Source organism: Malurus melanocephalus, unplaced genomic scaffold, assembly GCF_030028575.1.
Source record: "Malurus melanocephalus ecotype Western Australia unplaced genomic scaffold, MMel_1.1 scaffold_188, whole genome shotgun sequence".
In the NCBI taxonomy this organism is placed as follows: domain Eukaryota; kingdom Metazoa; phylum Chordata; class Aves; order Passeriformes; family Maluridae; genus Malurus; species Malurus melanocephalus.
The window spans coordinates 587,470-615,331 of NW_026623420.1; the positions used below are offsets into that span (position 1 = coordinate 587,470).

General features: G+C 39.6%; 1 protein-coding gene across 1 annotated transcript in view; it reads left to right on the plus strand.

Annotated features, from left to right (window-relative positions):
* The first annotated feature begins 248 nt into the window (after positions 1-248).
* The window catches only part of URI1 (URI1 prefoldin like chaperone), a 40,876-nt gene continuing 13,262 nt past the window's right edge, over positions 249-27,862 (plus strand). The window contains exons 1-4 of the mRNA XM_057373158.1: positions 249-640; positions 11,770-11,804; positions 15,785-15,863; positions 18,026-18,161. Coding sequence (XP_057229141.1) covers positions 566-640; positions 11,770-11,804; positions 15,785-15,863; positions 18,026-18,161 — 325 coding nt within the window. The 5' untranslated portion in view covers positions 249-565. The remainder of the gene's footprint in view (positions 641-11,769; positions 11,805-15,784; positions 15,864-18,025; positions 18,162-27,862) is intronic.

The window sequence follows — 27,862 nt, forward strand, 5'->3', positions numbered from 1 at the left end:
GCCGCTGCTTCCCTTTCCAGCGCCGAGGCCTGGCCGCCGGGGCCTGCGCTGCCGAGCGGCGGACCTGGGGCACACCGGGCCGGGGTCACACCGGGCCGGGCCAGGCTGCCAGGCAGCCCCGGGGGTGCCGGACCGCGGCGCGGGGGCCGGGCCGGGCCGGGCAGGGGGTGTGGAGCGCCCGCCTCTCGCGGCTCGCAGCCGGGTGCCTCCCGCGGGCCGCGGGCGCGTACCCAGAGTGCAGCAGGCGGGCTGGGCGGGCGGACCCACCGGCACCCACGGCCGGCTCTGCCCCGGCGCTCCCCCGGCGCGGCGGGACCCGGGCCCAGGCGGCGGCGGCGCGGCCCAGAATGCGACACTGAGATGCTTCTTCCCCCGGCAGCGGCGGCGCCCCGGGCCCAGGCGGCGGCGGCCCCCGCGTGGATGCGGCTCTGGAGCCGGCGCTTCGCCCTGCACAAACATTTCTATAGGACTCATTCGCCCTGCTGAGGAGATCGGCCCAGACCGGCCGCTTTCCCTTCCCCCCTTTCCCCGCTGCCCCGGACACCGCCGGCGCGGCCCGGCCCGCATGGAGGCCCCCGGCGGCGGCGCCTCGCCGCTGAGCCCCGCGCTGGTGGGGCGGCTCCGCCGGGAGCACCAGAAGGTAACGCGGGCACCGGGGCCGGGCCGGGGGGCGCGGGGGGCGCGGGCCGGGCCCGGGGGAGCCGGGCGGGGGAGGGCACGTGGCCGCTGACGTCACGGGCGGCGGGCCGGGGGCTCCGGGAGACCCTCGGGACGGGACACACCGGGATGGGACACTGCACCGGGATACTGCACCGGGACACTGCACCGGGACACACCGGCCCCCACCCCCCCGGGACACGCACACCGCCAGGAGGGCGGCGGGGAGTGAGGCCCTGCCCGCGCCCCCCGGCCCGGTGCTGCCCCAGCCTGCCCTGGGCACCAGCCCGCCCTTAAACGCGTGTTTTACTCCTCTTCACTCCTCTCCGTGATTTCTCCGGCCTCCGGAACTGTCACACCTTCAAAAGTGCCCGCGCAGGGCCCAGCCGTGTGTGTGACCTGCGTCATGCCGAGGGGCAGCGTGCTCCTGGGCCCCTACACCCGGAGAGGGTGTATCAAAACTTCATGGTTCATGACTTGCCTTAAAAATCGTTGRTTATGTTTGAAATGGGTTTCAAAGAACCGGAGCTTCTGTTGAGCTTATTCCCAGGAGTTTAGAGGCTGGTTCCACCTGAGACCATAGCACACAACTCAGGATACTTTTTCCTGTAGATTATGCTCATGATCTGACTCAAGTGGGCCCTAAAAACTTAACGAGTGCGACTTGGGGCTCGTAGATTCCAGCCCTGCGGCGAGCTGTGTGTGGGTGTAGGAGGAGTCACTGTGGAAATAGCTTGTGGTCATGTCCAGGGTTTTATTTACACAAATACGTTTGTCCAGTCTGCATACCTTTCACTTTTCCCTGCTCATGGGATTAAATTTTTTTTAAGCAGATTCAAAGATGCACATTAGAGTTCCTCAGAATGGAAGAGTTTATCTTCAGCCTGTATTTTGTCACAGGCTGGTTTAGTTAAGGAAATTGAATAACACCTGTGTGATATAAGAGTCTGCCTTGTCTGGAGTATTGTGTGCACAAACATGTCCACTTATGAATACCCATTAGATCATTGCTAAAAGAAACCTTCGTAGCCACCTGACCGTTAATGGGGATGAACAGTAGGAGGATCTGCTGGAATACTCTGCATCACTTGTTCTGCACGGATAGGAACCCATTATGCCAATAATTGGTGATAGTAACTCGTCTGCTTGGGCTCCTTTGGTTAATTTTCAAGGTGGTGGAATCTGGTGAAGAATAATTTCCCTGGTACRTTAGTGTCAGGCCTAATGTGGAAGCACACGTCTGCTGTAGCCACAGAGAATTATTCCCAGTTCATGGTAAGACCCCTCTGTAAGCAACTTTAAGACTCTTCTTAAACAGATCTGCTCCAGTGGAAAAGAGGCCCAGGAGACCATTAATTAAGCCTCTGTTAGGCTGGTGTACCAAAGTTGTATTTTATCATAGGGAAACTTTACATAATTTCTGCAAATTGGCTGAAAAAAATGGAACACTTCAGCTTCAATATGAAATTATACTAAAGAACTACATATCTTGGTTACAATGGAGTGTCRTGATGAAGATACAGTAGACTTTGCCTCCACGCAATGAATATATATAAYTGGATTACAACGGTATTTTCAGTTACAAAAATATTGTATTTTAAAATGGAGGAAGTCTTTTCATTTCAGCTTCCTCTACTCAAAGACGTGTATTTTTCTCACAAAATCACTGAAGTTGAAGRCTCTTGTTTTGATCTCTGCACAAAGATGAGGAAGAACTAGTTACCCAGCACTTTGGTAGACTAGTAATTGTAGCGTGGGAACCATAGCAGATAGTAAAGTTGCTCAGCCAGAATGGTATCTCTATATACTGGTATTTGAGCAGGCAAATAAATTTCCTTTTATTACTGTGGTGTTATGCTGTCCCAGTGATGCTTGATTAAGTATAAGGGAACCTATTTATTCCCGTTWATCTGAAGGCAACCTTTAGTGGAATTGTGGAATACAGCAGTACCTATCCTGCAGCATTGAAGATACTATGTGAACCATGGTTGGTTATTTTAGCACCCGGGCCATTGTACAACCCTGGTTCAGCTATGGGTTTGAGCATTTAAGTGCTAAAGAGCTGCCCTGGAGAACTTCTGAACTGAAGCTTCCTTCCTGCTTAAATATACTAAAAGAACAGGATGTTCATGACTTTCTGTCTTTAATCGGATAGAGGCTGCAACTTCCAGGTTTAGGACCCCTGGTGAAAAGTAATTTTAATTCTTGTTTAGGACTGCTTGCCTGTTGGACAGATTTCATCTTGTTAATTTGTGGTGATGGTAAGACCAAACTGTTAAAAGCAATTTTCAGTGCTCCTACTGAAGGCACTTTGTATAAAAACATGACTTAGAATGTGTATCTTGGGGATAAATTATAGAAGAATTTCTAGTAATTTTCATGATAAAGACCATCATTGGAAGCACAATGCCTGCGTAAAGTTTTGAATATTTCTGTAAGAAGAATATAATATATGCATCATGGGTTACTTGCAGAAGCAATATATGTTAGCTGAAAATACTGCAGTAAATCTATTGCAAGTTAGTACAGGAATTATAAAATGAATATTTAAGTAGGAGGTTTCTCATGTTATAGGGCCTGCGTTTAAACATAATATTTGATATACATTTATTCCCGCAATCAAGTGGGTTGGGATTACTAACTGATGGGGAGCTGACAAGTCAGATGTGTATGATTTGGAAAGACTTGTGTRGACAGTGAATTTACAGTGGGATGATAGGTTCTATAGTTTCTGAGCAGTGCAATGACGATACGTGTAATGGGAGACATTACAGAACCAATTAGACCCAAGGGACATTTGCAGAGTTCAGACACAGGCATGGAGAATCCTAAGGATTACAGTATTAGATGGCAGTATGACTTTTTTTTTTTTTTTTGTATTGCACTGACAAACACATTTTTTTATTTTCCTTTTAGGAAAATTAGGACATGGAAGTGACTCTCCTGTCACTCATCATGACAACAAAGCAGAATTAGATTGAGTGAAGTTCTTACTGTAACTCATTGGCCATTGTGCATTATCACATATTCTTAATTTTTATGAATTTCAATGGTARAGCTGTATGATCTTTAATTTCTAGATGATCCTGGGTACTTAAAGCTTTTTGACAGCTAAACAACTTGTAGGTCGGTTATGGAGAAACAAATCACAAAATCCTAAGCTTACACTCTTCTATTTTTTTTTCTCGTCTTGCATGATATACTTCTGGGGCTGACTGCTTCTGTTTGTCTTTTCCAAGTAATATCTGTGCTATGAAATCAGCAACTTGGCAGTTTTAGAGCTGCTCCTGCAGTCTGAAAAAGAGCAGTGAGGCTGAGTAGGGTCTTGTATACTTTATGGTGCTGCAGGAGGCACTGGAAATCTGGAAGTGCTTGCCTGYGGACTCACAGATGAGACTCAGATGTTCTTTCCAGTGCCGTGTCTCCCATGGTTTGCACTTTTTCCAACCTACGTTCAAGTTCAGAGGATCCAGAGGAATCCTGAGTATAAGAGCAGTGCAGCAGGACTGCATTTTGCAGAATAACTGTTTGAGAAAAGGGAACAGAGTAGCTGAAGCTTGGTTTGATGTGCTCCTTTTAAAAAGAACCTATGTGAAGCTTTATTTGCCATATTCCTTTTTAAAAGGTACCTGGACAATTACCTTTTTGGAGACTAGTAATGACACACACTTCACCCTGTCCAGTGGTTCTAATAATGTTTTCTCATGTGCTGCTTTCAAGTAAAAGACCTAATTCAGTCRTTATCTGGAAGCTTTTTACGGAATACTTACTGTTCCTCTAGTGTTAATTGATCATCACTTTCACTTTTTTAGTCAATATTTGTCCATGTTCTTATTAGTATGAATTAAATACCCACTAGTTTATATAGTGTCAAGAGTTGTGAAATAAATTAACAGATCTTCAGTAGGTTTTTTTAGTGATAATTGAAGGCAGACCATTCACAAAAGAGTTTAGAGACCATTGCCTTTATTCTGGAGAGGGGAAGGCTGTGTGTGTCTGGCCTCATTGGTAACTAAAATGTGTAGATGAGATTGTATGCGCAAAATTTAAATGTTACTGAATTGTGCTGCTCTTGCAGCTGTCTACAGATGCTGTGAATAGATACAGTGACCAGGGTACTATTTGGGAATCCTCTTTATTATCTCTAATATCTTTGCTGATCTCCATTCCATAAGTTAAGCTTGTAACCTCTCTTCACAGGTCCATTTGGATACTCCTTTTCTCAAGTACTTCTTTCATCCTTCAAGATAGCCAAACTGTATTTTGTTTTAATCTGAGCCTTCAGTGTTGCAGGTGTATATGCTGRCTCAGAGCTTGCCTTTTGAGGCCCTCAGAGCAGCAAGTGCACTAAAGCTTCATGTTTTTGTGGTGAGGGCATTGGGACACGGTCCTGCACTGTGCAGGTGCTGGTTTTGTGGTTACTCTTGCCTCTTAGCATGGGCTGGAGCACAGGASTAACAGTCTCAGATACTTGTTTTGAATTTTTCTTAATAATCATGTGAATTGTCCAAGTAACTTGAATTTGAACAACTTTTATATATTTTTGTTTGAGTCTGCTTTTTTTCAGTCTTAACAATTTTAGGGTGGCACATTGGTGACGCTGCTCAATGAACTGGGCTGGGATCCAGCTTAAACCCAAACATTATAGTTGACCTTTTGCCTTTTTTTTTTCTTCCTGGACTATTTTTCATCCATGTGGTTTCCTGGTTTCCTAATGTCTGTCAGCAGAGTGTGTTGGAGTTGGGAGGATGAGACAGTGGAGTAGCAGGAGCCAGAGAGGGGTGATGCAGAGTTTACTCAGGACTGTGGCTGAATGCTGAACCACAGCCTGCAGCTATGTCTGTGAGGCAGGTGTCACAGCTCATGGCAATTTTAAGCTAGTTAATCTTAAGTTTTGCCAGCAGCATCGTTGTTGCAGCATAAACTCCATCAAAGCTTGCAAAACCTGCTTGAGATGTTGGGTTGCTTCGATCACTCGGYGGTTCTGTGCCTGTGCTGCTCTGCTGTTCTCTGGGTAACTGGGTGTAGCCACACAAATGTGTTTACCTGACCTCAGCTAATGTATGAAGTTTCAAGTTCTTAGCTGTGTCTCAGGATGAAGTTACAGGACATGGACACAAACCTGATGCCTGTGAAGGATGGATGAGATCTCACTCCAGTGTGTTCCTCTCTTGCACCGGTTCRGTTGGTTCAGAGTTAATGGAACTCWCTCAGCAGAATCCTGCTGCCTTTGGGATTTTTGCTGTATAGAATTTGTGAGCTCCCCAAAATAATTTTGATCAGAACTTAGTCTTTATTTATTGATAAATAATGCTTATGTACTACTTTTTCTGCAAAACTGCAGGCCCCACAGAGGTGTACACAACTAATATAAAAATAGTAGATCTTCACTTATTTTCTTGTAAAGAAAGGTAAGAATTGTGGCTATATTTCGAAGTAAGATTTTTTTTTCCTTTAGGAAGAAATGTTTGCCATAATTCAGATTTCTTTCTATCTATTCCTTCAATATTCTTCTCAAACACATTTCTTCAAAAGGCAAAAGTTTCCACCCAAAGGGGGTTTTATGTTAATAATTTGTTGAAATGTAGTGTTTTTGAGTAATATGATTTAATAAATGAATATGAGAGCTCAGAAATGTTTTCTTCCTTTTGCATTCGATCATACAGTGTGCTAACAGACTGAAGAATTTTTAATAGTTTTATTTCATTTTTTGATTGAAAATGGGGCTCTAGGAAAAACAATTGTGCAAATGCTAATTCTCTCTTTCTCCATCAGTGATTGCCGTGTTTTAGGCAAGTACTGTGTAGTTTCCTAGAGGAAGAAATGAAAATTCATTTTAAATGTTTATTTTTTCTGTGTCTTGTTACATCCTGGTTACCAWGAGTGATTAAATATTTGACCATCCKTTAGTGTTGTTCTGYAATGTAAAGTGRTAWTGTCAACTGGTTATTTCATGGGTAAAATTTTAGTGTTTGGGGGTACAAGAGGGGAAATCTCATGCATGAGTTGCATGGCAGAGAGGATTTTGATACTGCAAACATTTACAGATGGAGGCAGCTCATGCAYGTATCAGCTGCAGTAAATACTTGAATGTGGAAGATTTAACCTTTAGAAGTGTGCAGAGTTGGAGTCACCTGAAGGAAGTCAGTAGTGGAAATGATGTTGAATTTATCWCAAGCCTTGCAAGCATGAATCTGCATTTCTGGAAACCAGCATACACTRGTGAAAGCTTCTGAACAACAGGACTTAGGTTGAGATTGAGATATTTTTACAATCCCAAATGGCAGGGATAGTCTCCTGAAGGCAAGTCATTGGTTTTAGACTTTATTAGACCCTTACTTTAATTACCACCTCATTACTTGCTTTGCTTCCACAAAAAGTATTCCATACTGTCATTTTCCCTAAGTAACTGGAAATGTGATTGAAAGGGATGTTTAAAGTGAGACTAATTCAAGATTAAATAGTCACAAATTATATTATTGCTACATGTAAACAAATTACTTGCATATCTGATTTTATTCAGATTACTTTTCAAGTGGTAAATAATGCTTTATCACTTATATAGTGCTCTTACATCTTTAGAGTGCTTTTCTCACATTAATTAATCATCATTAAACACTCTGAGGTGGGTAGGTTAATACTATTATCCCCATTTTGCAGATGAAGAAATGTAGACTGAGAGGTTGTGATTTGCTCAAGGCCATATAGAAGAAGCAGAATCAGAGCTGGGATTAGATGTGTGTCCCTAGCTTCTAATTTCAGAAGACCAGCCAGATTGTGAGCYGCAGTTCTGAAGCAAAATACTCAARTGTKCGTGTAGAASYAGCAGAYRTTTGCTTGGCCTCTTAGATGCCTAACTTGCAATTTGTTTAAAGGGAAACTTTGCTTCTGTGCCGTGCTGCACATTTCAACCTTCACATCTGCAAGTGTGGAAATAGCCTCTCATGCACTTAGRACTCTTCTTAATCTAATGGGACATTTTTATTTTCATATTTTCATTGAAATTAATCTCAAAAACTTGGAAGTCTGTGCTTCTCTGGACTTGAGCATAACTGCATGACTCACGTACAACAAGTTAAGCATTGGTACCCCAAACTGCCTGCTCTGTTGCTTACAATTTTTCACAAGCTGAGACATAACTAAGGATCTGACTTGGAAGCTTGTCTTRTTATTGTTCAGAAGAGATGAGAGAATTGCCCTCTATGTGCTAAACTCAGCAGCTTTGTAGGCAGTGCCCAGCTGCTTAGTAGAGAGAAACATTGACATGGCATGCACACCACCTTGGAGAAATACCTGAATAAAACAGCATAATCTGGGAATGGAGAGGAGAACATTACTGTTGGTGCCACCACTTTGTCAGTCAGAAGCACCACAGAGAAYTACATTCAGCTGTTAGTAATGGGAGCACATGCAGAAGCAACAGATAAGGAAAAACAAGGTGCAGGAAAGAGGTGCCCTTTACAGGAGGGTGGAGACCTGCTGGGGTAATGTGGAATAGGTCAGAGACCCATGGCACATACAGGTACGAGTGTGGTTTGTGCTGCAGCATCCTCCTCATCTGTGCTCATTGCCCAGGAAACGCTGTGACTGTAGTGCCTGGCTGCCCAGTTAGGAGCTCTGGCTTCTCTTCTTGGCCCTGACCAGAATTAGTGGTTGTTACTCGAATTGCAGAATCAGTGCCGTGCTTTTCCAAAGTGCTCTACACTTGAATTGATGCAGGAGGTTTTGAACTCTTTGGGTGCAAGATCATGAAGAAGGTAGAGTATAAAGACTGGGAAGAGAGAATGTGTTGCAGACGGAGGGAATTCTCTCTCTCTGGTCAGCTGATGAATYCTTGGCTGCCTGATGGGAGTTACCTGGGGTGATTTGGAGTCATTAGCCTGCAATCTGCYCTGGGATCACACTGGCACGGTAAAGTGGGGACACCTGGGATGTGATCACAGSTCTTAAGCTGATCCTCCTACTCTGCTTGTGACACCTAGAAAKGAGAGATTCCCTACAAGCAGCAACACGGGCATCCCAGAAATAGCTCAAGCACGTAGCAGTGAGAGCAGAACAAGCACATAATCTGCTGCTGTAACATTTGGGTTTAATCCAGAAGGAATTACACCTTGGTTTACAGGTGTACAGGGATGGCCCCTCGCTGTCCCAAGGGACTGCTTGTGAAGCTTGGAGGTGTGGGTCATGGGCTTGAGAAGCACGGCATTTTTACAACTTGCTGTTGGTGGAAAGGAAAGAAACAAGATATTTCCATATTTGCTTTAAGACTATGGAATATGTTTTCTGACAGTGCATCCTGTTTTAATAACCAGACCCATGATTAGGTAATGCTAAGTTTGCTGCAAGATTTTTTTAATAAGTATTTTAGTATGCAGATAAGCCAATGATAACCAGTGCATTCACAAACTCATACATTTTTATGCCTAAAAGGGGAGAATTCAGAGTTTGTTGGTTCARCTTCACTATGATGTCTTAAAAGTAAGGCATACTTGGTGGCATTAGGTATCCAGGTAAATTGAACTCACATAAACAAACAAACAGGTCATTTATTTTATTTACCCTAAAAGGGGTTTTCATTCTTTAATTGTAACTCTGGATATAARTTATGTGTGGAAGGCAGACTAATGATTTTCCTCTGTTTGATTAAAAGCAAAAAACCAAAGATTTGTTTTTATATTTATCTATTTGTTTCTTTGCTGTGATAAGACTGGTTGTAATCCAAACAGTGGGACTGACCTAATAAAGGTCATATGCATAATTGATCTCCATCTGTTTTTCAATATTTATTCTCTSTATTCTTTTAATAGACTTCAGTTCCAGAAGTGCAGCCTGCCAYGTTTTTAAGGTGGTGTATTTTAGCACTTCTGTAAAAGGTCTCATTTTATGCTGGCCGCTGAAATGAAAAGGTTTGTTGTTGGTTCCACCCTTTGGTATCCCTTCAAGAGAGATGATATCAAAGAAGAAGAATTAAATTAAAATTGATTGGTGCTATTGATTTTTTTCTACTTTTTTAAAAAGGGGGATAAGGGATGGTGGAAACAGCATATGCCCCTACGCTGTTTTACTGATGGACTTATTTTTTAAAAACATAAAAAGCATATGTGCCCAATTTACATATTTACTAATTAAAAAAGCTTCCTGGAAACATTAAGTAGACTATCTTCTGTAACCTTTAACATTGTGGCTAATGGATATAGCCTGGAAATTTTCATARAAGGTCCTCTAAATAATGTAAATGATTATGAATATGTAACTAGTTAATATGCAGCTACGAAAGGATTATCATGTAGAGGTTAATGAACATGCTGCTCTTATGGTTTTGCAGGGCTTTTCTTTTTGTGCTTTCAGCTCACTTCATGCATGGAAAGTCATGTATTGGGAATGGAAAGCTTCCTGTCTTTTCCATCTTCATCTGTAATGGGGCAATTAAAYTGAAACTTTCTTAAAGGATTTCATAAACATTTTTGTATGCTAAATTATGTTGTGTACTTCACAATCACTGCCAAATGTGAGAGGATGAAAGATGTGGATAGAATAGGCTCAGACTCCTGGACTTGTTAGTGGTGGGCTSCAGTGTGCCTTAGCTTTGTTATCAGGCAATTTATGCTTTCTGCAGAAACTTTACTCTTAAAATGGGCTTGATACTAACAGTATGAATTAGATTTCTGGGTTGATGTCGTGGACAACTCTGTGTATTTACTCTCAAGCTTAAAAATAGTTAGCTTGCACATTAAGGAAGATATTTGCTAGGCATTTCATTTGTAGGCGTTTAAAGCACATGACAAATTTAAACTTGGCTTACGTGGGATGAGCTACCTGGCTGACTTTCCTGATGGATTATGAAATAACGTAACCACAAATGTAAAGCTGATCCTTTTCATTTAAGAATTTACTCTGTTTAAAGAATTATTAGCTCACAAAGTAGTCCTATTTTTTTTTACTCGTACATGGGTAGAAAGTGCAGGGTCTGAGATCTGTTGTGCAATAGCTGCACATATGCTAACTGAAAAAAAAAATTGTCTTTCATTCTGTTGTTTGGGAAAAAAAAAAGAGAATTATCTGCTCCAGTGATTTCAGTGGTACTTGAATGTATGTTATTGTTTTCTCTGCAAATTTTCTCATTAATTGCTTTCAAATGTTAGCATTATTTTGGCTATAGGAAAAATGAAATTTACAAAAAAAATCTAGAAAATGCTTATATTGAGAAGCTGTCTAGACATATTTAACTGCCTCATGGCTTCATTGCATTTCATATAATTGAATGAAATTGTTCGTGTTGTATTTTTGGTAACCATTATTCAGAGATCAGAATATGTTTTGAAAGACAAAATTTCCACGTAATTTTGGCAGAAAAGGTCACAGGTTTCAGCATCCTGCCTGTCTGCTAAATACATAGCCTAAAAAATTACCGTTAAAAAAGAAGTAAGTATTTCATTTTAACAACATGCTTTGTTTTGTAAATTTTTGTGTATCTCTTGGGAAAGCCTGTGGCATAAGGAAGTAAGTGAAATATTTATATTAAAACTTACCTTTTTTGACACCCAGAAAGAACAGAAGAGAAGCCAGCAGCCCATGATGGTGTCAAATATCCCCGTATTTATGCAGTCCAAAGTTAATTTGTGCTTTTTCAAGTTAAAATGGCCAGTGGAAACATTAGGTGATGTACTGATAGAGGAAAAATGTTTTTGGTGCTGTGAGATTCGTTTGTTTTGGTTTTTAATGACTGAGTATGGGAATTACATTGATGTCTTGTTATAATTTATGTTGTTTTCTTATTCTGCAAACGTGTAACACTGAAAATAGATCGGCAGATTGCACAAACTGCTACTTATCTCCGATCGTGTGTCACGTAATAGTTATASAGCAGGTATTGGACCAAAATAAGAAGTGTAAAGCTGTAATTTTTTTCTGTGGTTATCACTCTGCATTAGCCCATGATAAAGTGGACTGCTTAAGAACGACCATTCACATGCCTTTGCCMTGACAAATAAAAATGTGTACAGAGACAGCACCAAATCTGTAAAGCTACTGYTCTAGTTTCTGATGCATTGACATTGCAGCTGTGTGCTTAGCCTTGTTTTTTTCATGAGTAGTTATCTGTTTTAATGACAGGTGGTCACTGGCTGCCAAGAAAAAATCCAGCACTGGTAAGTAAAAAAAGTCTACATGTCTAAAATACTGATGAGCAACCTAGTTATATTTTAGTAAAGTATTTCTGTTTATTCTGATGAGAGTGAAATCCTTATAGCATGTTTTGGGGATTAGTTAATGATAGCTCAGAATTGTTGCAATTTACTCTCCTTAAAATATATTTATTTCTCACTGATATACAATTAAATCACAAATACAGTGAGCCTTAGTATTTMTACTTCTGCCTTAAATACTTATCTGTCATTTTTGCCCAAGTAACCTCGTTGAGTGAATGCTTCATTTGCCTGATTGGTGAAAAGGTGCTCCCAGGGTAGAATTCTTGTTGTTTTCTAACTATGGAGCAAATAGTGAAATTCCACTTGCCCCCCCTCCATGTGTGAAACARTGTGGAAAGTAATGTTTCACTGTTTTTCTCCCCCCAGTAAACTGCATGCTAAAGCTTAGGTTTTAATACTTTTAAAAAATGGTTTTGTTATGTAAAAAAATAATCTGGGCATTTTTTTCTCTGTTGGCAATCTATGGTTAATAGAAGACATACCTAGTAAATAATAGTTTTGTATGGCATCTGAGGAAAATGTACATTTAATGGTAAATGAAATCTTATATTATGAGTTACTGTGAGATATAACAGTTGATCTTACAGATATCAAATTACGATATATCCATGCTGTGTTTACCATGATTTTACTGAGGGAACAACAGGAGCTGTCTTGATTATTGTCTGCAGGGTTATTGCAGAATCACAGCAACTGCCCCTTTAGTGGTGAGATTAAACCTTTGGTTATACACCATCAAGCATATAATATTTTAAATTTATTTTAAGAGGCTTTTTCTTCATGCCTGAAAGATCTCCAAGCAAATAATTTATATTTAGTGTGTATCAAATGTTTTTAGTTTAAATGCACATAGGCTGCAAGCTCTGGATAAGAGGAAAAAAAATCAAGGCAATCTATACACATCATCATATTAAATTCTGACTATTSGCTCGCAAAAATAATCTAAAACTAATATGTTTCATTTATGTTTAAAATTCAGAGGCTGCATTAATTTTCAATAAGGGAAATATTGAAGTGCCTACTGGTGCTGCTGTGGTGAAGGCAGGCAGAATATCTCCAGCTCATGCACTTCCTCAGGAGCTTTGCAGTGCCTGTACCTATTGGGTCCCATGTGAAATTCTGCAAGTGCATTCTTTCACTAAGAGACAGTATTTTTCAGACATAAACTGTTTGGCAGAAAGTTTAAAAAAAGTTTGGAAAACTGTGACAATTATTTCCCTTTTTACATTAGCTGAGGTTTGTGGAGTGGCCTGGGAATGGAGGAGTTGCTCCGGTGTTTGCTTTTTATGCAAACTGTGACCATGACCTCCTGAACTTGGGGGTTTTGGGCACAAAACTTCCAAAGAAAAAACTTAACTTACTGATTTATATAGAAAAGCAGTTTGTACCACATCCATACAATCTGTATTAAAAAAAAAATTAAAATTTAGTACCCTTATTTAGATCTTGATTGTGCAAGAGCTGAGTGCTCTTGTTTCAACTGAGTAATTTGTTCATATAAGACCTTTTAAGTAGTCAGTGACACAGAAGAATGTTAAATAGAATTGGGCGAATAACAATAGGGTTTTAAAATGCTCRGCTTCAACATATTTCCATTAAATTATTTTCTTTTTCATTTTTCAGTGCCCTTTTTGAAGTATATTTCTAAAGCCATGAATCCAATAATGGGTTGGGTATGGGATTAAATAGCTAGATATGTATTTCCCCTTCTGGGGACATGTTCATAGCTGGAGTCCCAGTGTTCTTCCTCCCTATTCTGGTTCTTCATTGCGTGTGGTGACAGACTGTAGCACTGGCACCCCCCAGAGCTTGTGAAACTGTCACTGTAGGAGAAGAGGGAGSTCAGCTTCCTTCCTTAAGTAATGCTGTTTCAGGCCAGTTATTTAAAAGGAATGATTTAAATTTCCCTTATCTCAATGGCCCAGTTSAGGATGTGACCCCACTTCCAGAGACTGCCATGGTGGAGGATTGCTCAGCGAAGAGCTGCAGTCCCAGTACAAAAACAGGATGCTTTGCTTCTAAAGTAACCCAGCATCTCTGGCAAGTGATTTCTCCTGGACTCTGATCAGATTATTCAGTAACAYACAGCAATCAGACCTTAAAGACAGCGTCTTCTTTTCAGGTTAATGAAAAAATGTTGAGTGACTTTCAGCTGTGAAATGATGGGAATGTTTAATCCTGCTGTGTGAGGGGATTTTCATACCAGACTCTTCCCATGGAATCCTCTCTGCATTTGAAACATGGGCCAGGCCTTCGGCTTGGGCTTCGTGTTTGTTTTTCAGTGGCTGCCTGGAGYCCATTTCTCAAATCCCAATATCTCCAGGCAAAGGCTGGGTTCTGTAAATAGCATTAAGTAATTGATTGTTATTGTTGACACCAAGTTTTCATTTTTTCCTTCCTCCCCCAAAACATCTCAGTGCATTTTGTTAAGATTCATGGRTTTGTCCTTCCTCTTTGAAGGAAGTGAATTATGTTTTCATTCTGATSTGGGCAATGGACAGAAAGACTTGCCTAAATGTCTGGGAGAATTCTGCTGTCAGAACAAAGCAACAACAAGCATCTTTTGTAAATCAGTTACGTGGAATAAATATGGTTTTAATGTCCAAGTGGCATGAAAACCTAAATTCTTTTTTTCAGAATGAGTTCAGCAACTTAAAATATGTATAGAGTGGTTACACCAGTTCTACTGTTGAAGCAAATGAGTAAAAATATAAGAGTATCAGATAATTTTTCATAACAAATGCTGAAAAAGATTTCACTGCTTATGAATCTAAGAAAATCAATGGTAATATTTTGAGAGTTGTGTTATCAACTATGACATTCATTTTTCAGAACATTTATAGATTGCTTTCCTGAATCATCCTCAGAAAACCTGTAATTTGCATCTTGGGTCAGTGTTGTTAAGTGTGCTGCTCTGTGCTTTCAGTTGCCTTTTATTGCAAAATTTACTACCATAWATATGTTTACTGTTTTGAAGTACAGGTAAACAATATCATCAAACCTGACATTTATATGCCAGCGACTTCATGCAGGACCTGATTTCTGACCATCTTCAGAATGGCCCATTAAAAGACTTTTTCCAGACAAATTTAAGTATTTTAAGAATGTCTTTACAAAAGAAGGCTTTTTTAGAGGGCGTGTATTTGCTTGTTTTGCACACAGAGGAGAATCTCTTCAGCCATTGAAATGCTGTTCMTTRCAAAGTGCTRTGAAATGCCRGGTGTCTGCCATGAGAGCCCCTTGTCCCAGTTCACCAAACCATTTCTTTCCGGGATTGCAACATGTAACATGAGCTTTACTTATTTACATTTTGGATAGAGAAGTATCAGAAGGGATGCTCCTCATTTGTATTGTCTCTTATCAGAGCTTGAAGATACGACCAAATTCTGGTGTTTTAGCCATGTTTCAGCTTTGATTCGTGGTAGGAACACAAAATTCATGGGAAAACCAGAATGAATTAAAATTTTGCCCATTTGTGGCAAAAAATGTCAGCTCAAACCAAGGTCATGAGTTCTTTATTCCAGATGATAGTTTGAAGAATTTGCCTCTTATAAAGCATAAACTGAATTTTCAGTTCTTTTTCTGAATATTGGTGGTGTTATAACTTGAACAGGGTGTGATACTCCCAAGTCCTAGTGATAGAACTGCTTCTTTACACCATGCAAAATTCTAGTTCAGAATGAGACATGSACAATCTAAAATAATCAAGTGCCTMTCTTAATACATATTATTAGAAAAYAATCTAGCTATTAYGTTTGTCATCCCATGTCTTTTATTAATGAGTTATTAATCTATCAACTGTACATGTTTGAGTAAAATAGTTAATTTTTCTATATTTTTGGTGTGCTTTTGATTTACTAGCAGGGAAACATTAACTCTACTTTATCTGTGAAACTGAATCAGCTTGACTTTGTCAACAGGAAGAAGGTGGAGAGTGATTATGAGGCTCTTCAGGAACGACTCCAAACATTGCCTGACAAGCTGTCCTACGATATCATGGTAAGTACATGGCAAAGGCCACCCAAGAAAATGGGCTAAAATTGTTAAGAGATTGGGCTGCCTACACTGGTGGTGAGGTGTTAGCAGGTTGCCTGTACTTAGTAATGTTACATTTATTATAATAATAGTTAAACCTTTGCTTTTGTTTCTTTCTCTTTTCTTTGAAATCCATTATAAATTACAGTGTTACTGACAACTGAAAGCTGATGACATAAATGCTTAACACAAAACCTGACATGTTTGATATGTAAATCTATTGTATAGAAAACTATAATTATGACTGAATTACGGTACTTAGTCATTTCCTGAGAAGAAAGTGGCCGTAGTATTTCCTGATTCATGGAAAGAAACCCTAGAACATTGATTTCTACATAAAAAGGTGCTGCTAATTTTTGTTCCACCAGTCTTCCTATTGACATAGCAATCTTTTCTGGTGCTCTGAATCTTCCCTAACAACTGCACAGCTTTCTGTGTAAAATTTGCTCTGTTAGCTTGTGCTCACCAGAATTTTGAACAAATTGGCTTCTCTGTCTCTTTTTTCCCTCTTCGCTTCTCAGGTTCAATTCAAGATACATCTTTGGAGGGAGGGAAGTTGTACTGCACATAGCTGAGTGGCTGATTTCAGCACTSAGTGCCTGACTGCTGCCTTCCTTGGCAGCCTGCTTCAGATAGAGTTGGGCCTTTAGTAAGGCAGTGTTGGAGTACCTTCACCAAGTGGGAAAGGGGAGGGTTTCCCTTTGCTGTGCTAGTGATACAGCTCTGGATTTTGTGTGTGCAGTCCATTTATCATGTTGTGTATGTGGCCACATGATATAAGGCATGAGGATTGTGTTGTTTCAAGGCGTAGAAACCCTATTTTTAAAAAAGAGCTAGATGGGGCATCTTCTTAGTTGAAGCAGCAGTGTTAATTCACATCTGTTATTTTAAATGTATAAAAACCAGTTCCTGTCCTATTAGCAAAATATTTTCATATGCTTTTTATTTTACGTTCATCCTTTTGAGAGAAGAGTGAGCAGACAACTCGTGCAGTCTATTTTAAAACCGAGTCAGGGGCAGCACACGTGTAGGAAAAGCACATTGTGTATAGTGTTAATGTCAGGGTCCTGCCTGCTGGAGAGCTGTGTCCAGCACTGGTGCCCTCCTGGAGGCTGGAGAAGGGAAGATTTGCTTTCCAAGGAGACTGATCCACTCGGCCAAGTGCTCTGCTTCAGCACAAGCACCATGAGAAAGCAAGTGGCTGTGCTGGGGAGCTGAAGGAGGCAGAGAGATAAAGTAGCAGGAGCTGATACAAACTGAGGTAGAGCTCTTTTACCYTAACAAAGAGAGAACTTGATGTGGATGTGGTTCTCACCTCTATGCCATCTCCATTTTAATTTAATTTGATTTTTGCCCCTGATTTCTTTAGGATGGAAGCCCGCAGGCAGGTGGCAGTGGTTCTGGGGTCAGAATGCCAGGGGCTGGTGCAGGGGACAGGCATGGGGGTGGCCAAGGCTCCTCCTCAGCCACAGGACTTGGCAAGCACTGTCTGCTGCTCTCTGTCCTGCTTTCACCTATTGTCCCTGTGGCCACAGAGCAGTTTGGGAGGTGGGAGCTGCTTGTGGAGCATCCCTCAGAGGTAGAGGTTTGCAAACTGCTGAATGACCCAGCAAAGGGAGATGAAGCCCTGTCTGTGGTCCTGCTGGCAGCYTCAGTGTCTCACACTGGAGTTTCTAGGTACTTACTATAGCAAGACAGAGGCTGAGAAAGGCAACTCATCTTTGAGTTGATCATACCTATTTAAGTATTCTAAAAACTTTAGCAAAGCTCATCTGGCTTTTATTAGGAAATGAATGTAGTCTGCATATAACTCAAATAATAATTTGTATTATCAAGGTTTATATGTTCAGATTAAGTGAATTTGTTTCCATGTGAGCATTCACCTGTACTGTAGTTCTGTGTCACAAAACAAGTTGTATGGTGAAATACAAGTTTTCARATTTTGTAAGTAGAACACTAAATTCAAATGGATCTGATTATTTGAATATTTATGAAGGGTTAGTCACTAAGTAGCCTCTGTACAATTTTATTTTCTTTTTAATCTGTGTTTTACTTTTAAAAAAGAACTAAAACATGTATGACTGTCTAAACTTTATTTTCATTAGTGATGTCTGTGTCTTTGACAGGTACCTTTTGGTCCTCTTGCCTTCATGCCAGGAAAGCTTGTCCACACCAATGAGATTACTGTTCTGCTTGGGGACAACTGGTTCTCAAAATGCTCAGCAAAGCAGGCTATTGAGCTGGTTGAGCACAGAAAAAAACGTATGTATGTTTCTGGGCATCATTTAATAAGGAAAATTATGTACCTGTGTATTAATAGATAAAATTAGTTATGTCTACACTGTTACTTTCTTTTCTTTTTGTGGGCTCACAAGCAGAAGTCCCATTCAGATGTAATACCAGTTTAGCACCTTATTTTCAGTCCTTGCTTGACACTTGATTGGATATGTCTAATTAGAAAAAACAAACCAAACTAAAAAACCCCTTTTACTTTTTTTTAATGTGGCAAATGCTGTGTTCTCTTCCACAAAGTGGACAAATGGACACTGCCTTGTGCTTTTGCTCTTAGTCACCTTATTCCCTATATTTTGTTCCATTGTCTCCTTTCTTATTTCTTTGCTGCATGGTCCTCTGTTTTGGTTGGGTTTTTTTTTGGCCATGTAGTTGGCCATTTTTTTCCTTGCTCTACACTTTGTTTCTATTTGTTGTTTTTTTTTTCCTCACCTTCTGCTCAGCTGCATGTCTGTGTCCTGCCCTTGATGTTCCACTGAGTGATCTGCTGGATCTTCCCAGATCCAGTGCAGTTGATCACCACCACATTCATCTTACACTGAAACACATGACAGGGGCACATAGGCATTTCCTGGGGTGGTTTCCAGCTCTTTGTAGCTGGTGGTGAGATCTTGGCTTTGAGGATCCAGGACCACCAGCAAGAGCTGTGCGTGGTGCGCTTCAGAACTTTATGTTAGAAAGAATGAGAGCCTCAAATGTTTGATGTAAATGTCAAGGAAGGAGAGGCACAATAAAATGGAATATAGATTGGTGCCTATTAGCCTTTGTTGTTTGCTTCAGGAGAAGCATTTGATTTTTTTCATACTGGTTTCACCTGTAATCTGTCTCATTCCTCAGTGGGTGCTCACTGCTTTGCCCTGTGTTTATTACARCTACCACAACTGTTTACACTGGGTTTTTGTGTCACTGCAGCTATCCATGTTGCTGCCTGCAGCAGAGTACCCTACAGGTTCCCCATCTGAAACAGCATTTTTTTCCAATTCTGTGCAGGCAATATTTGTGGAAAAATTGAGGTTTTTTTAATAAAAAGTCATTTGCTGTATTACTTTAAAATACTCATTTATGAAGAGCTTTGCCAAAAAGTGTGTAATTTGTATTTTACCTATTATCTTTTTAATCTGGTTCTCCTGACACAACTTTACAATTTTCTTTCTTACTGAACTGAATCTACATTATTTATTGTGACTCTTCTGAGATCCYAGGTCCAGATATTTTTTTCCTGATCATCTGATRTTTTTTTCMGTGCTGCAGAATACTTTTGTCACTSTTACATTCAGTGAAATCATTTGACCTTTGCATAGTAGATGTTTGAACATTAAGTAGTCTGTTGGGAGACACACAATAAGTGCTGGATTCTTTCCTTTATGATCTTTTAAAYTGCATTTAAAATACATACTCAGAAATACTAATTTCTTTCAAAGCAAAATAGTCATTGATGCTGGATATAAACCCTCCATTCAGTAGCTCACTTCAGCTGTGTGATGGCTGCCAGTGGGAGGCTCCAAAACACTGATATTAACTAAAAACTTTTTTTTAAGGACTGTTTTCAGTTTTAAGTGATAAAAAACATGCCAGAACATACGATGCTGAAAAAAGGATATTTCTTTCCTAGATATAGTTTTCTCTCTTATAAAATATAACTGACTTAAACTGTTTAAACCATTTTCATGCTAAATGAATGCAACTTAGAGAAGAATATTGGAGATCTTATTAGTTTGTTCTAATTAGGAAAAAAGTTATGTRTGTGAAAGACCTGTAGGCCATTCCTGTGTAATATGAATTGGCTGCTTGTGGCACAAATTTGCAAGACTGATGTTGGGCAAGTATTAGTTTAAAGTGTCTTTTGTGTGTTTTTTGCACTGTAATTACTTTCATAGGTGTGACTCCTGGTCTCGGTGGCATTTTGTGAGCATTGTTTACAGCGTGATGTTTATTGGGCATTATCATCACATTGACACAACGTGATTTGATTTTTTTGTACATAATCTTTTTGTTTTGGACATAAATTCCGAGAGTAGGTCACACACACTGGAAAAGAGGGCAGGCTCACTGCAGGGGATTACACTGCCAGCAGTCCCCAATGTCCTGCGTGCCAGGCAGAAGGTCCTAACTGGGCAAAGCTTTTTTAAGCATSTGCTTAAAGGCTTTGATATATAGGAATTGGGGTCTGAACAGAGCAAAGAAAGGCTCATGCTGAAATAAACCTGGCAATATTTGTTGATGGTTTGTTTCTTCAGTGACCTACATTTTTTTTATCCATTATTATTCTGTTTAATTTAGATGGGTGTTTTTTTCATAACTAGCTGGTCAGATCTGTTCAGATAACTGAAACAAACTTAATTAGTAGAGCACTGGTAATTCAGTGCTTTAACAGGRGTTAGGGCTATAAGGAAGTAAATACAAGACACATTTTAATTGCATGTTCCTTGTGTCTCACTGSTGAATAATGGGGAGTGGGAGAGCTTCTGTTCAGGGTTTAAGTTTTCTGGGGGGTCTGTCTGTCAGGTAGAAAAAGGTAAGAGATTTCTTGAAGAGTTTTGAGTGTTTTTCCTTGCTKGTCCTGGGGAATTGCCTTTGACTARTGTTGTRTGGGTCTGTGTGTTGGAGACCTGTGGTCAGCAGGGTTGGCCCTGCTGGCCTTTGAGCACACCAGTGCCAAACAGGGAATTCAGTCAARGCTCACAGGACATTTTCTGTGCAGTTTGACTCCTTCTGTGTGTGTTGGATGCATACAAGAATGGAGAATATAAATTTGCATGCTTAAACAGCAGTAGTGCCAGATAAATCAAACAATATCAGTGAGTATAAAGCCTTGGAAGTTAGGGGTAGCAATGAGAGTATATTATATATAAAAGCTTTAAATATTACTTAGTACTAATTAGGTCATCCTTTTTGTCTTAGTAGTTTTGTTAAATTTGCTTTTTAAAGGAGAATGAGTGAAAAAAATGTTTGCTTCTGTGGAATAGAGAAATGCCCAGCCACAGTAGATTAATTTCTTGGTTAAAATTTATTTAATTGAAACGAATAATTGAAGGGTGACTGTTCTGAATTTTAAATGCACTTTAACTGACATAGCTGTAGAAAGCCCTATTTTGGGGATACATTTTTGTTTGCTTAGCTTTTGATTTAGATGCAAATTGTTCAGCACTGTGATTGGTTGAAATGTATTTGGTAAAATTTGGGACAGTCACTCATGTCAAATGTTACTTTTTCATCAAATATTGATCATGTCTTCTTGAATAATATTTGAGTTGCAGTACATCTTTAATTTGCTGTGCTTTTTTGTGACATTCTAGATATTTAGTTAGTTCCAAAATAGTTAATAAATATAGTGAAGTTTATGGAATTGCCAAGTATATTTTTAATTGTTCTAAATTCATTGCAGTTTGTTAAACCAGGTAATAGAGATAATGGGAAACACTTCACACATGTGTTTGTGTGTAAAAATGTGAAGAAATAGTGAAGTAGATTAAAGGATATGCACACCAAATTCCATTAAAATAAAAGAAATTAGCTTTTTAAGTATGTCACAGTTTAGCACAACAATAATGCAATTGTACTTTTTTTCTCCTACAATTATCTTGCTTAAGGTACTTCATAATATTTCTGTTCTCCTCAAGGCAAGACTGTATTGTCTCAGAATTCAAAGAGGGAATAAAGATTCTTTTTGTGAATATGGGATTATATCTTTTACGTGTTTGTGATGATATAAATTACATTTCTTCTCTATATCAGTAATCGCATTAATTCTTTAAGATGGGAAATTTTTCATTACAATAGTCCCTGTGGTAGTTACTATAGAAAGAAATTAAATAGATTTTTCTTGTAAATATTTGTGGATTAATTCAGTATRCTAGGTATTCCAAGTGTCTAAACATTTTAAAAGGTGGGAAATTAAAACATGCACACAGAACTAGGAGTGGTTTTATTGTGTTAAAAATTTATCAGATAAAAAAAAAAAAATCCCACTTAAAGGAGAATTGTTGAACTACTTAGCAATTGTGTCTTCAGTATATGTAAGAATACCCTTGCAGTGTCATGCTGCAAATGAATTCATGAAATGAAAATACTGATTACATTAACATACAGTATTGTGATAGTCCCCAATTGTAAATTGCAGTGTGTAACCCCTAATACAAATATTTGTGTCAATCAAAATTGACCGATAGCTCCGGATACAGGGTTTAAAAGATACCATTGTTTTAATGAGATGATCCGGGTGGGTGAGGACCAGTTTGAATTTGTTCCTTATCAGCATTTCCAGAAAAAAAGGTTTTGTCTCCAAAATACATGATAGGAAGGCTTTCCATTTCTCATCTGTGAATGAGCGAGGCCTTTAGAGGTTTTARTGTTTTATCCAAGGGTAAAAATATCTTCCCTAATATTCTAACAAACGTAACACAAACTACTCACAGTTTTTGGGGTTAAGAACAGAAAGTGCTGGCAATAATATAAAAAAATCAGCTTTTGCTTTTCTTTATTTAAAAAAAAAATCTGCTCTTTTTCTGCATGGCAGAGAATTCCGTTGCGCTGTGCTTTTGAACTTTTTTCTGTSATTTTTTGCAATTATCACTTTTTAGTTTGATAACCTCCCTCAGTTGCTTCCTTACCCTTGTTAAGGTAGGAGCTGATTCGATGGAGTGCTAAGTGCTCTAAATTTGCTCTGCAGTTCCCAGGAGGTGTTTGGCTTCTCACAGGGCCACACTCTGGGTATTTTAACCAGAACACACTGGAACAAAGTAAGGAGAATAGACTCCTTTCTGTAAGTTACATACTGTGATTCAAACAAGCCCCTGCCTTTTTATAATTCTTACTGGGCAGCAGAGGAGTTGTCTGAATGCCACCCTCCTTCATTTAGGAGGAATTTAAATGTRTTCAGATAATTCTAGCAATTACATAGGTGTGTGAACCTAAAAGAGAAATGCATTGCATTTACTTAGTGTTCCTAAAGCCAAATTGCCTGTGCAAATTTTTACAGAAGAAAATCCAAATGACTTTGGTTTTGGTACCAAGGGAACATGGAAAACAGAATGAAGATTGTCTTTAAAAGGTGAAAAGCTACTGCACAAAGGGTTGCATTGCACTTTAAAGAACTRGTGCAATTGCTGTTCTAAGGAATGAATTTACATGTCTTGTTGCAAGTAAAAGGAGCTTAAATCCTTATGCACAAAAAGTCATCAGGATTCTCTTTTCACTTTTTCATCCATTTCTAGAAAAAATGAATAAAAAAGAATGGAAGAAYAGAGAAGGATGTTTTGAAAAGCTTCTAGTAGATACTGCTTTCTGCAGAACTGCAGATCTTACTAGTTTCGAGTAACCTGTGATAGTTTGTTGGAAAAGTATTGGCTACAAAAAACTCTTCTGCTGACTAAATAGGTATTTATTGAAATACATTGAAAAATCCTCAAATGATTGATCTACTTAGGCAGACTCTTAAATGTAAGAAAATAAGTAATGCACTTAWAATACCCATAATTGCCATGGCGAGAGTGTGAACTACTGAGGTTCTGCCTTCAGCTTGTACCCTCCTGGTTCTTGTTTTGGAGGAATTGAGCAACTGTCAGTAACYRAGGTAGGTGRCTGTTYCTGGCCTCTATCTGTGTATATGTAACTGTGTTAAAACTGGTTATCTTCTACTTGAGAAACTGTGTTAGCAGGAAAATCTTAACTCTAAATCTCAGTTGCATACAGAATTCTTTGTTGCACTTTATCTGGAATTTCTGTCCTGTCACCTATCCTCRAAGGAGATTATTTCCTATGTTACATCCATGAGACTCTCCTGAAGACCAGGTACACTAGGCTTCAACTTCATTTCAGTTTGTCCTGTTTCACAAAGTCTGACTTTTCAAAATAGATCAACCTGTTCTCACTATTCTTGTCTGTTCTTACTATTTAAATCCCAGTGTAACACACAGTTTCCAGAAGTAACTAAAATAATGTCTATGATTCCCCAAATCCTTATAGACAACACTCCAAGGACATTAATGTCAAACTCAGATAATTAAAATTTGTATCCAGCCAAGCTAATTAACCCATTAAAGCCAAAACGCATAGATGAGAATTTGTGTCAGTTTGGCATTAGTACGTTGTCATGTCGTGTAAAATCTGGCTTCGGTGGACTTCATTTCAACAATATGAAATGTGTTCCCCAATTATTTTTTTCCTTTACCAGTGTATTTGTAGAAAGCAGAGGGCTGCTTCTTAAAAATGACTAATCGTGGTATAAGGGAATCCAGTCAAGTCCTTTCAGACTAATAAGGGAGCTGGGAAAGAATGATMTAAATGTAAAGAAATCTTGCTGCCTGTAAATATTGAAGGGCTGCTGTGCAGAGGAAATCTGCATATCCTGATTTCTGGTTCAAGTACCTTTTCCTTTTGGTGGTCCTGGAGAACAGTCCTAGAGACTCTGGTGGGCTGTGGCGCTGAACTATCTTCCCAAGTGGTTTAGCTGAGACATGTAAATAGGAACTACACGGGTTCACCTGAAAGCCATGTCAGACTTTGCTCAGATTATTGGATGTGACAAAGTTGGACAACAGCCTCTGGTTCAATCCGTCTTAAAAGGCTCTAAGAAGCTTAAACCACGGGGTAGTAAGAGGAGGAGACTGTGGAGCCTCTCTACCAGTATTTTTATGGGGGTCTCAATTAATAAAAACCCCTGTAGTTTGTACTGCCTTGTTTCTCACTAGTTCCGTTAGGTTTTAAAACCCAGTGAATTACGTTGGAGGCTTTCAGGGTGCGCAGTGGCAGGTTTAAAGCACGAGGCCCTGAGCTTACCCTGGGGTTAGGTGTATGAGCGTTTTTCCAGGAGAGCCCTTCTTTGTGAGGGCTCTGACCAAGGGAATGTCCTTTGGCCAGGCAGGAGCCTTGGTTTTCCAGTGACAGGGCTGGTGTGAGCAGCCCAACAGGCTGGCTGGGGACACGGGGACGGAGTGTCACGGTAATCCCAGCTGTCCGCTGCCGTGCTCTGTGGCCTGGGGCAAATCACTTAAACTGTCTGTTTCTTCATCTGTAAAATAGGAGAGAGTTATACTCACCTCCCTTGCAGGGCACTGGGCAGATTAGTTAATGCTTGTACGGCATTTTAAAATAAAACCCCGTGTGTAACTGCTCGGTGTCCTCGCCTAACAGAGCGAGCAGCGTGCTCCCGGCTGGGAGGCAGCATCACACTGGTGTGCTCCAGCAGCAGCGGAACCTGGATGGCTGCTGAACAATATTTAGATATGCAGGCAAGGAGTGAGACACTCGTGGTGTTGGAGAAACAGCTGAGCATCATGTTTACTATGAATGTAAAGAAAAAAATAGAGGAAAATTGGTCCCAGCTAGATGCTTATGTATATTGAAAATATGTTCAAGAGCTGAAGSCACAGATGGGAGCATTTTGTAGGAAAACTATCACCACCTCTTTTTTATTTGGACTTTGGAGGATTTGTTAGACACCAAGAAAAGCTGTGGATGATGATGATGTGAATTAACTGATAATAAAAGCTGCTCTCTCTGATGGAGAATGAAGGAATTGTGTAAGGGGAGCAGGACCCTGACSGCATGTGGAAGGAGCTGTGTCCTCTGATGGGTCTGGCACTGTTGGAGACATCAGATAATTTTTTGGAAGTGGTGTTTCATCCAGGAGGCAATGCAAATGCAGAGCTTTTTTCAGAGAAGAATCTTAAGCTATTTCTTAGAAACAGCCTGAGGAAAGGAGAATGACTACACATTTGACACATAGCTTGCTGTGTGGTTTAAAGGCTAATGCTTTTGAAATGCCCTAAAAGTCTGCGCTTTGTCTTTGTGCTGCTTGTGGGAAAGGGTGGACTTTGCCTGAGTAGCCTTTTCCAAAATACATAAATTTTTTTCTAAACTATTTATTGCAAGCAATACATTTTTAAGCAATTGTTTTTGAGACACTGTGAAATATCAACAGGGGAAAAAAAACATACAATGCTGAATATGATAAAACTGTGAGAGCAATCTCACACACTTGGTGGTAGTTGTGTTTTGCTTTGACTGTTTCATGCATAATTCCCTCTTCTGTGTGTGTGGAGGGGAGGAGGAATGAGAACCTGCTTGTGGAAGTCTGAGTCAATAAGTAGGTTTAATTTTTAAGTACAAATACAAATTAATTTTGTCTACTTAGATRCATTTTGTAATAATTTTGTGGTTATTAGTATATTCTCACTCATCCTTATCTGAAAAGCCCATCATTAAAAGAAATGCAATCTGAAACATTTACAGCTGCATATATTGCCAGAAAGCTGTATGGGGAGTAGCTGTGTATGTACTTAAAACTTTCTAGGATTAGCCTCAAGACAAGAAAGATAATTAAATACTAAAATTAACAGGCAAAAAGAGTTAAGAGTAGAAAGAAATACAGAGAAATAATCTTAAAATAATTTTTCAGCTGGAATATTTTGTGATTGTCTTCCCTCTGCAGAGTGGGAAGAGCACAGTGCTCTGCTATACTTGTGTTCTGTGAAAATAAATAATTAGGGTGTATGGGGTATTTTCTGTGCTGCAGTGCTGGTGTTCACGTGAGTATCATTAACAGAGASAAGCAGTGCTGAGAAAAGGAGCTAACTTAAAAAAGTTTCTTGGAGTGTGACTTTGATGACCCTGTGTTAGAGATGATCTCTTTGCCTCCTTCATAGTATTGTATGAGACATCTTCTTCTGTATTGCTTTAATGATTCCAGAAAGGAATTTTAAAATAGAAAATCAGCTTACTTCTTCACAAAGGCTTTTAGCTCCTTCAGGGTATATAGGACCAGTAGGTGCAAGGTCTTAGAGATCCTCAGTTGAAACTAATTTATGTAGTAAGTCTTCCCTCCTGAAAATTTGCATTTGTATTAGTTTTGAGTTGAACAAAGAGTGCAAGTCTATTAATATTATTAGTATAAGGCTTTAATTGTGCCCTCTTTCCCCCAATTCTTAAGTCTTAGCAAAGCTGTGTTTCCTTTTCAGGCGGTTATGACCTTCTTCTTTTGCAAATTAGTTTGTTTTTTATGATAACTTTAAGGTAAAAGTGAAACTTAAGTTTTTAATATTTTATAAATTGCTGTTGAAAGGGTTCATTATTTAATTGGCACAAGGGGATATAGAAAGCAATGTCTCATATGAACTAATGTCTGAGAACTGGGTAGTTCTTTAAAGTAGGTTTGCAAAATTGCAGTGAAGCATAGTTGCCCAGACAGAAGAGCTGTCTGCCTTGTGCTGGGTGTTGAAAGTACAGTTATTAGGGCATGAGCATATTCCACTTGTCTATCAGAACAGAAACGTTTGAATACAGTAATGGGAATGAAGTTTCAAAGGATTTTTAACAGTGTGGTTCAAACACCAGTGTTAATTTTGTCACGCTAAAACAGATGCTCCACCTGGTTGGTATTTTATTTAAACTTCTACTGAAAAAAGCTCTTTTTTYCACATTGACCTCACAAGTCAGCATTTTGGTTTGTGACATATGCTTTACTTATCTCCTTGAATAACTTTTGGGAATATTGCAGTTAACATTTATGGAAGGCTTTGTGCAGCCTGTTTGTAAGGGAGATAGGACACATGCCCTCCTCCCCGTATCTGTGCCTTGTTGGGAGGGGAATGTTGTCCAGATTAAGCTCAAATGTTTCCTTAAATCCAGGCCTACAGCACTGTGTCTGACTCCCCCCATTTTTCTTCTTAGGG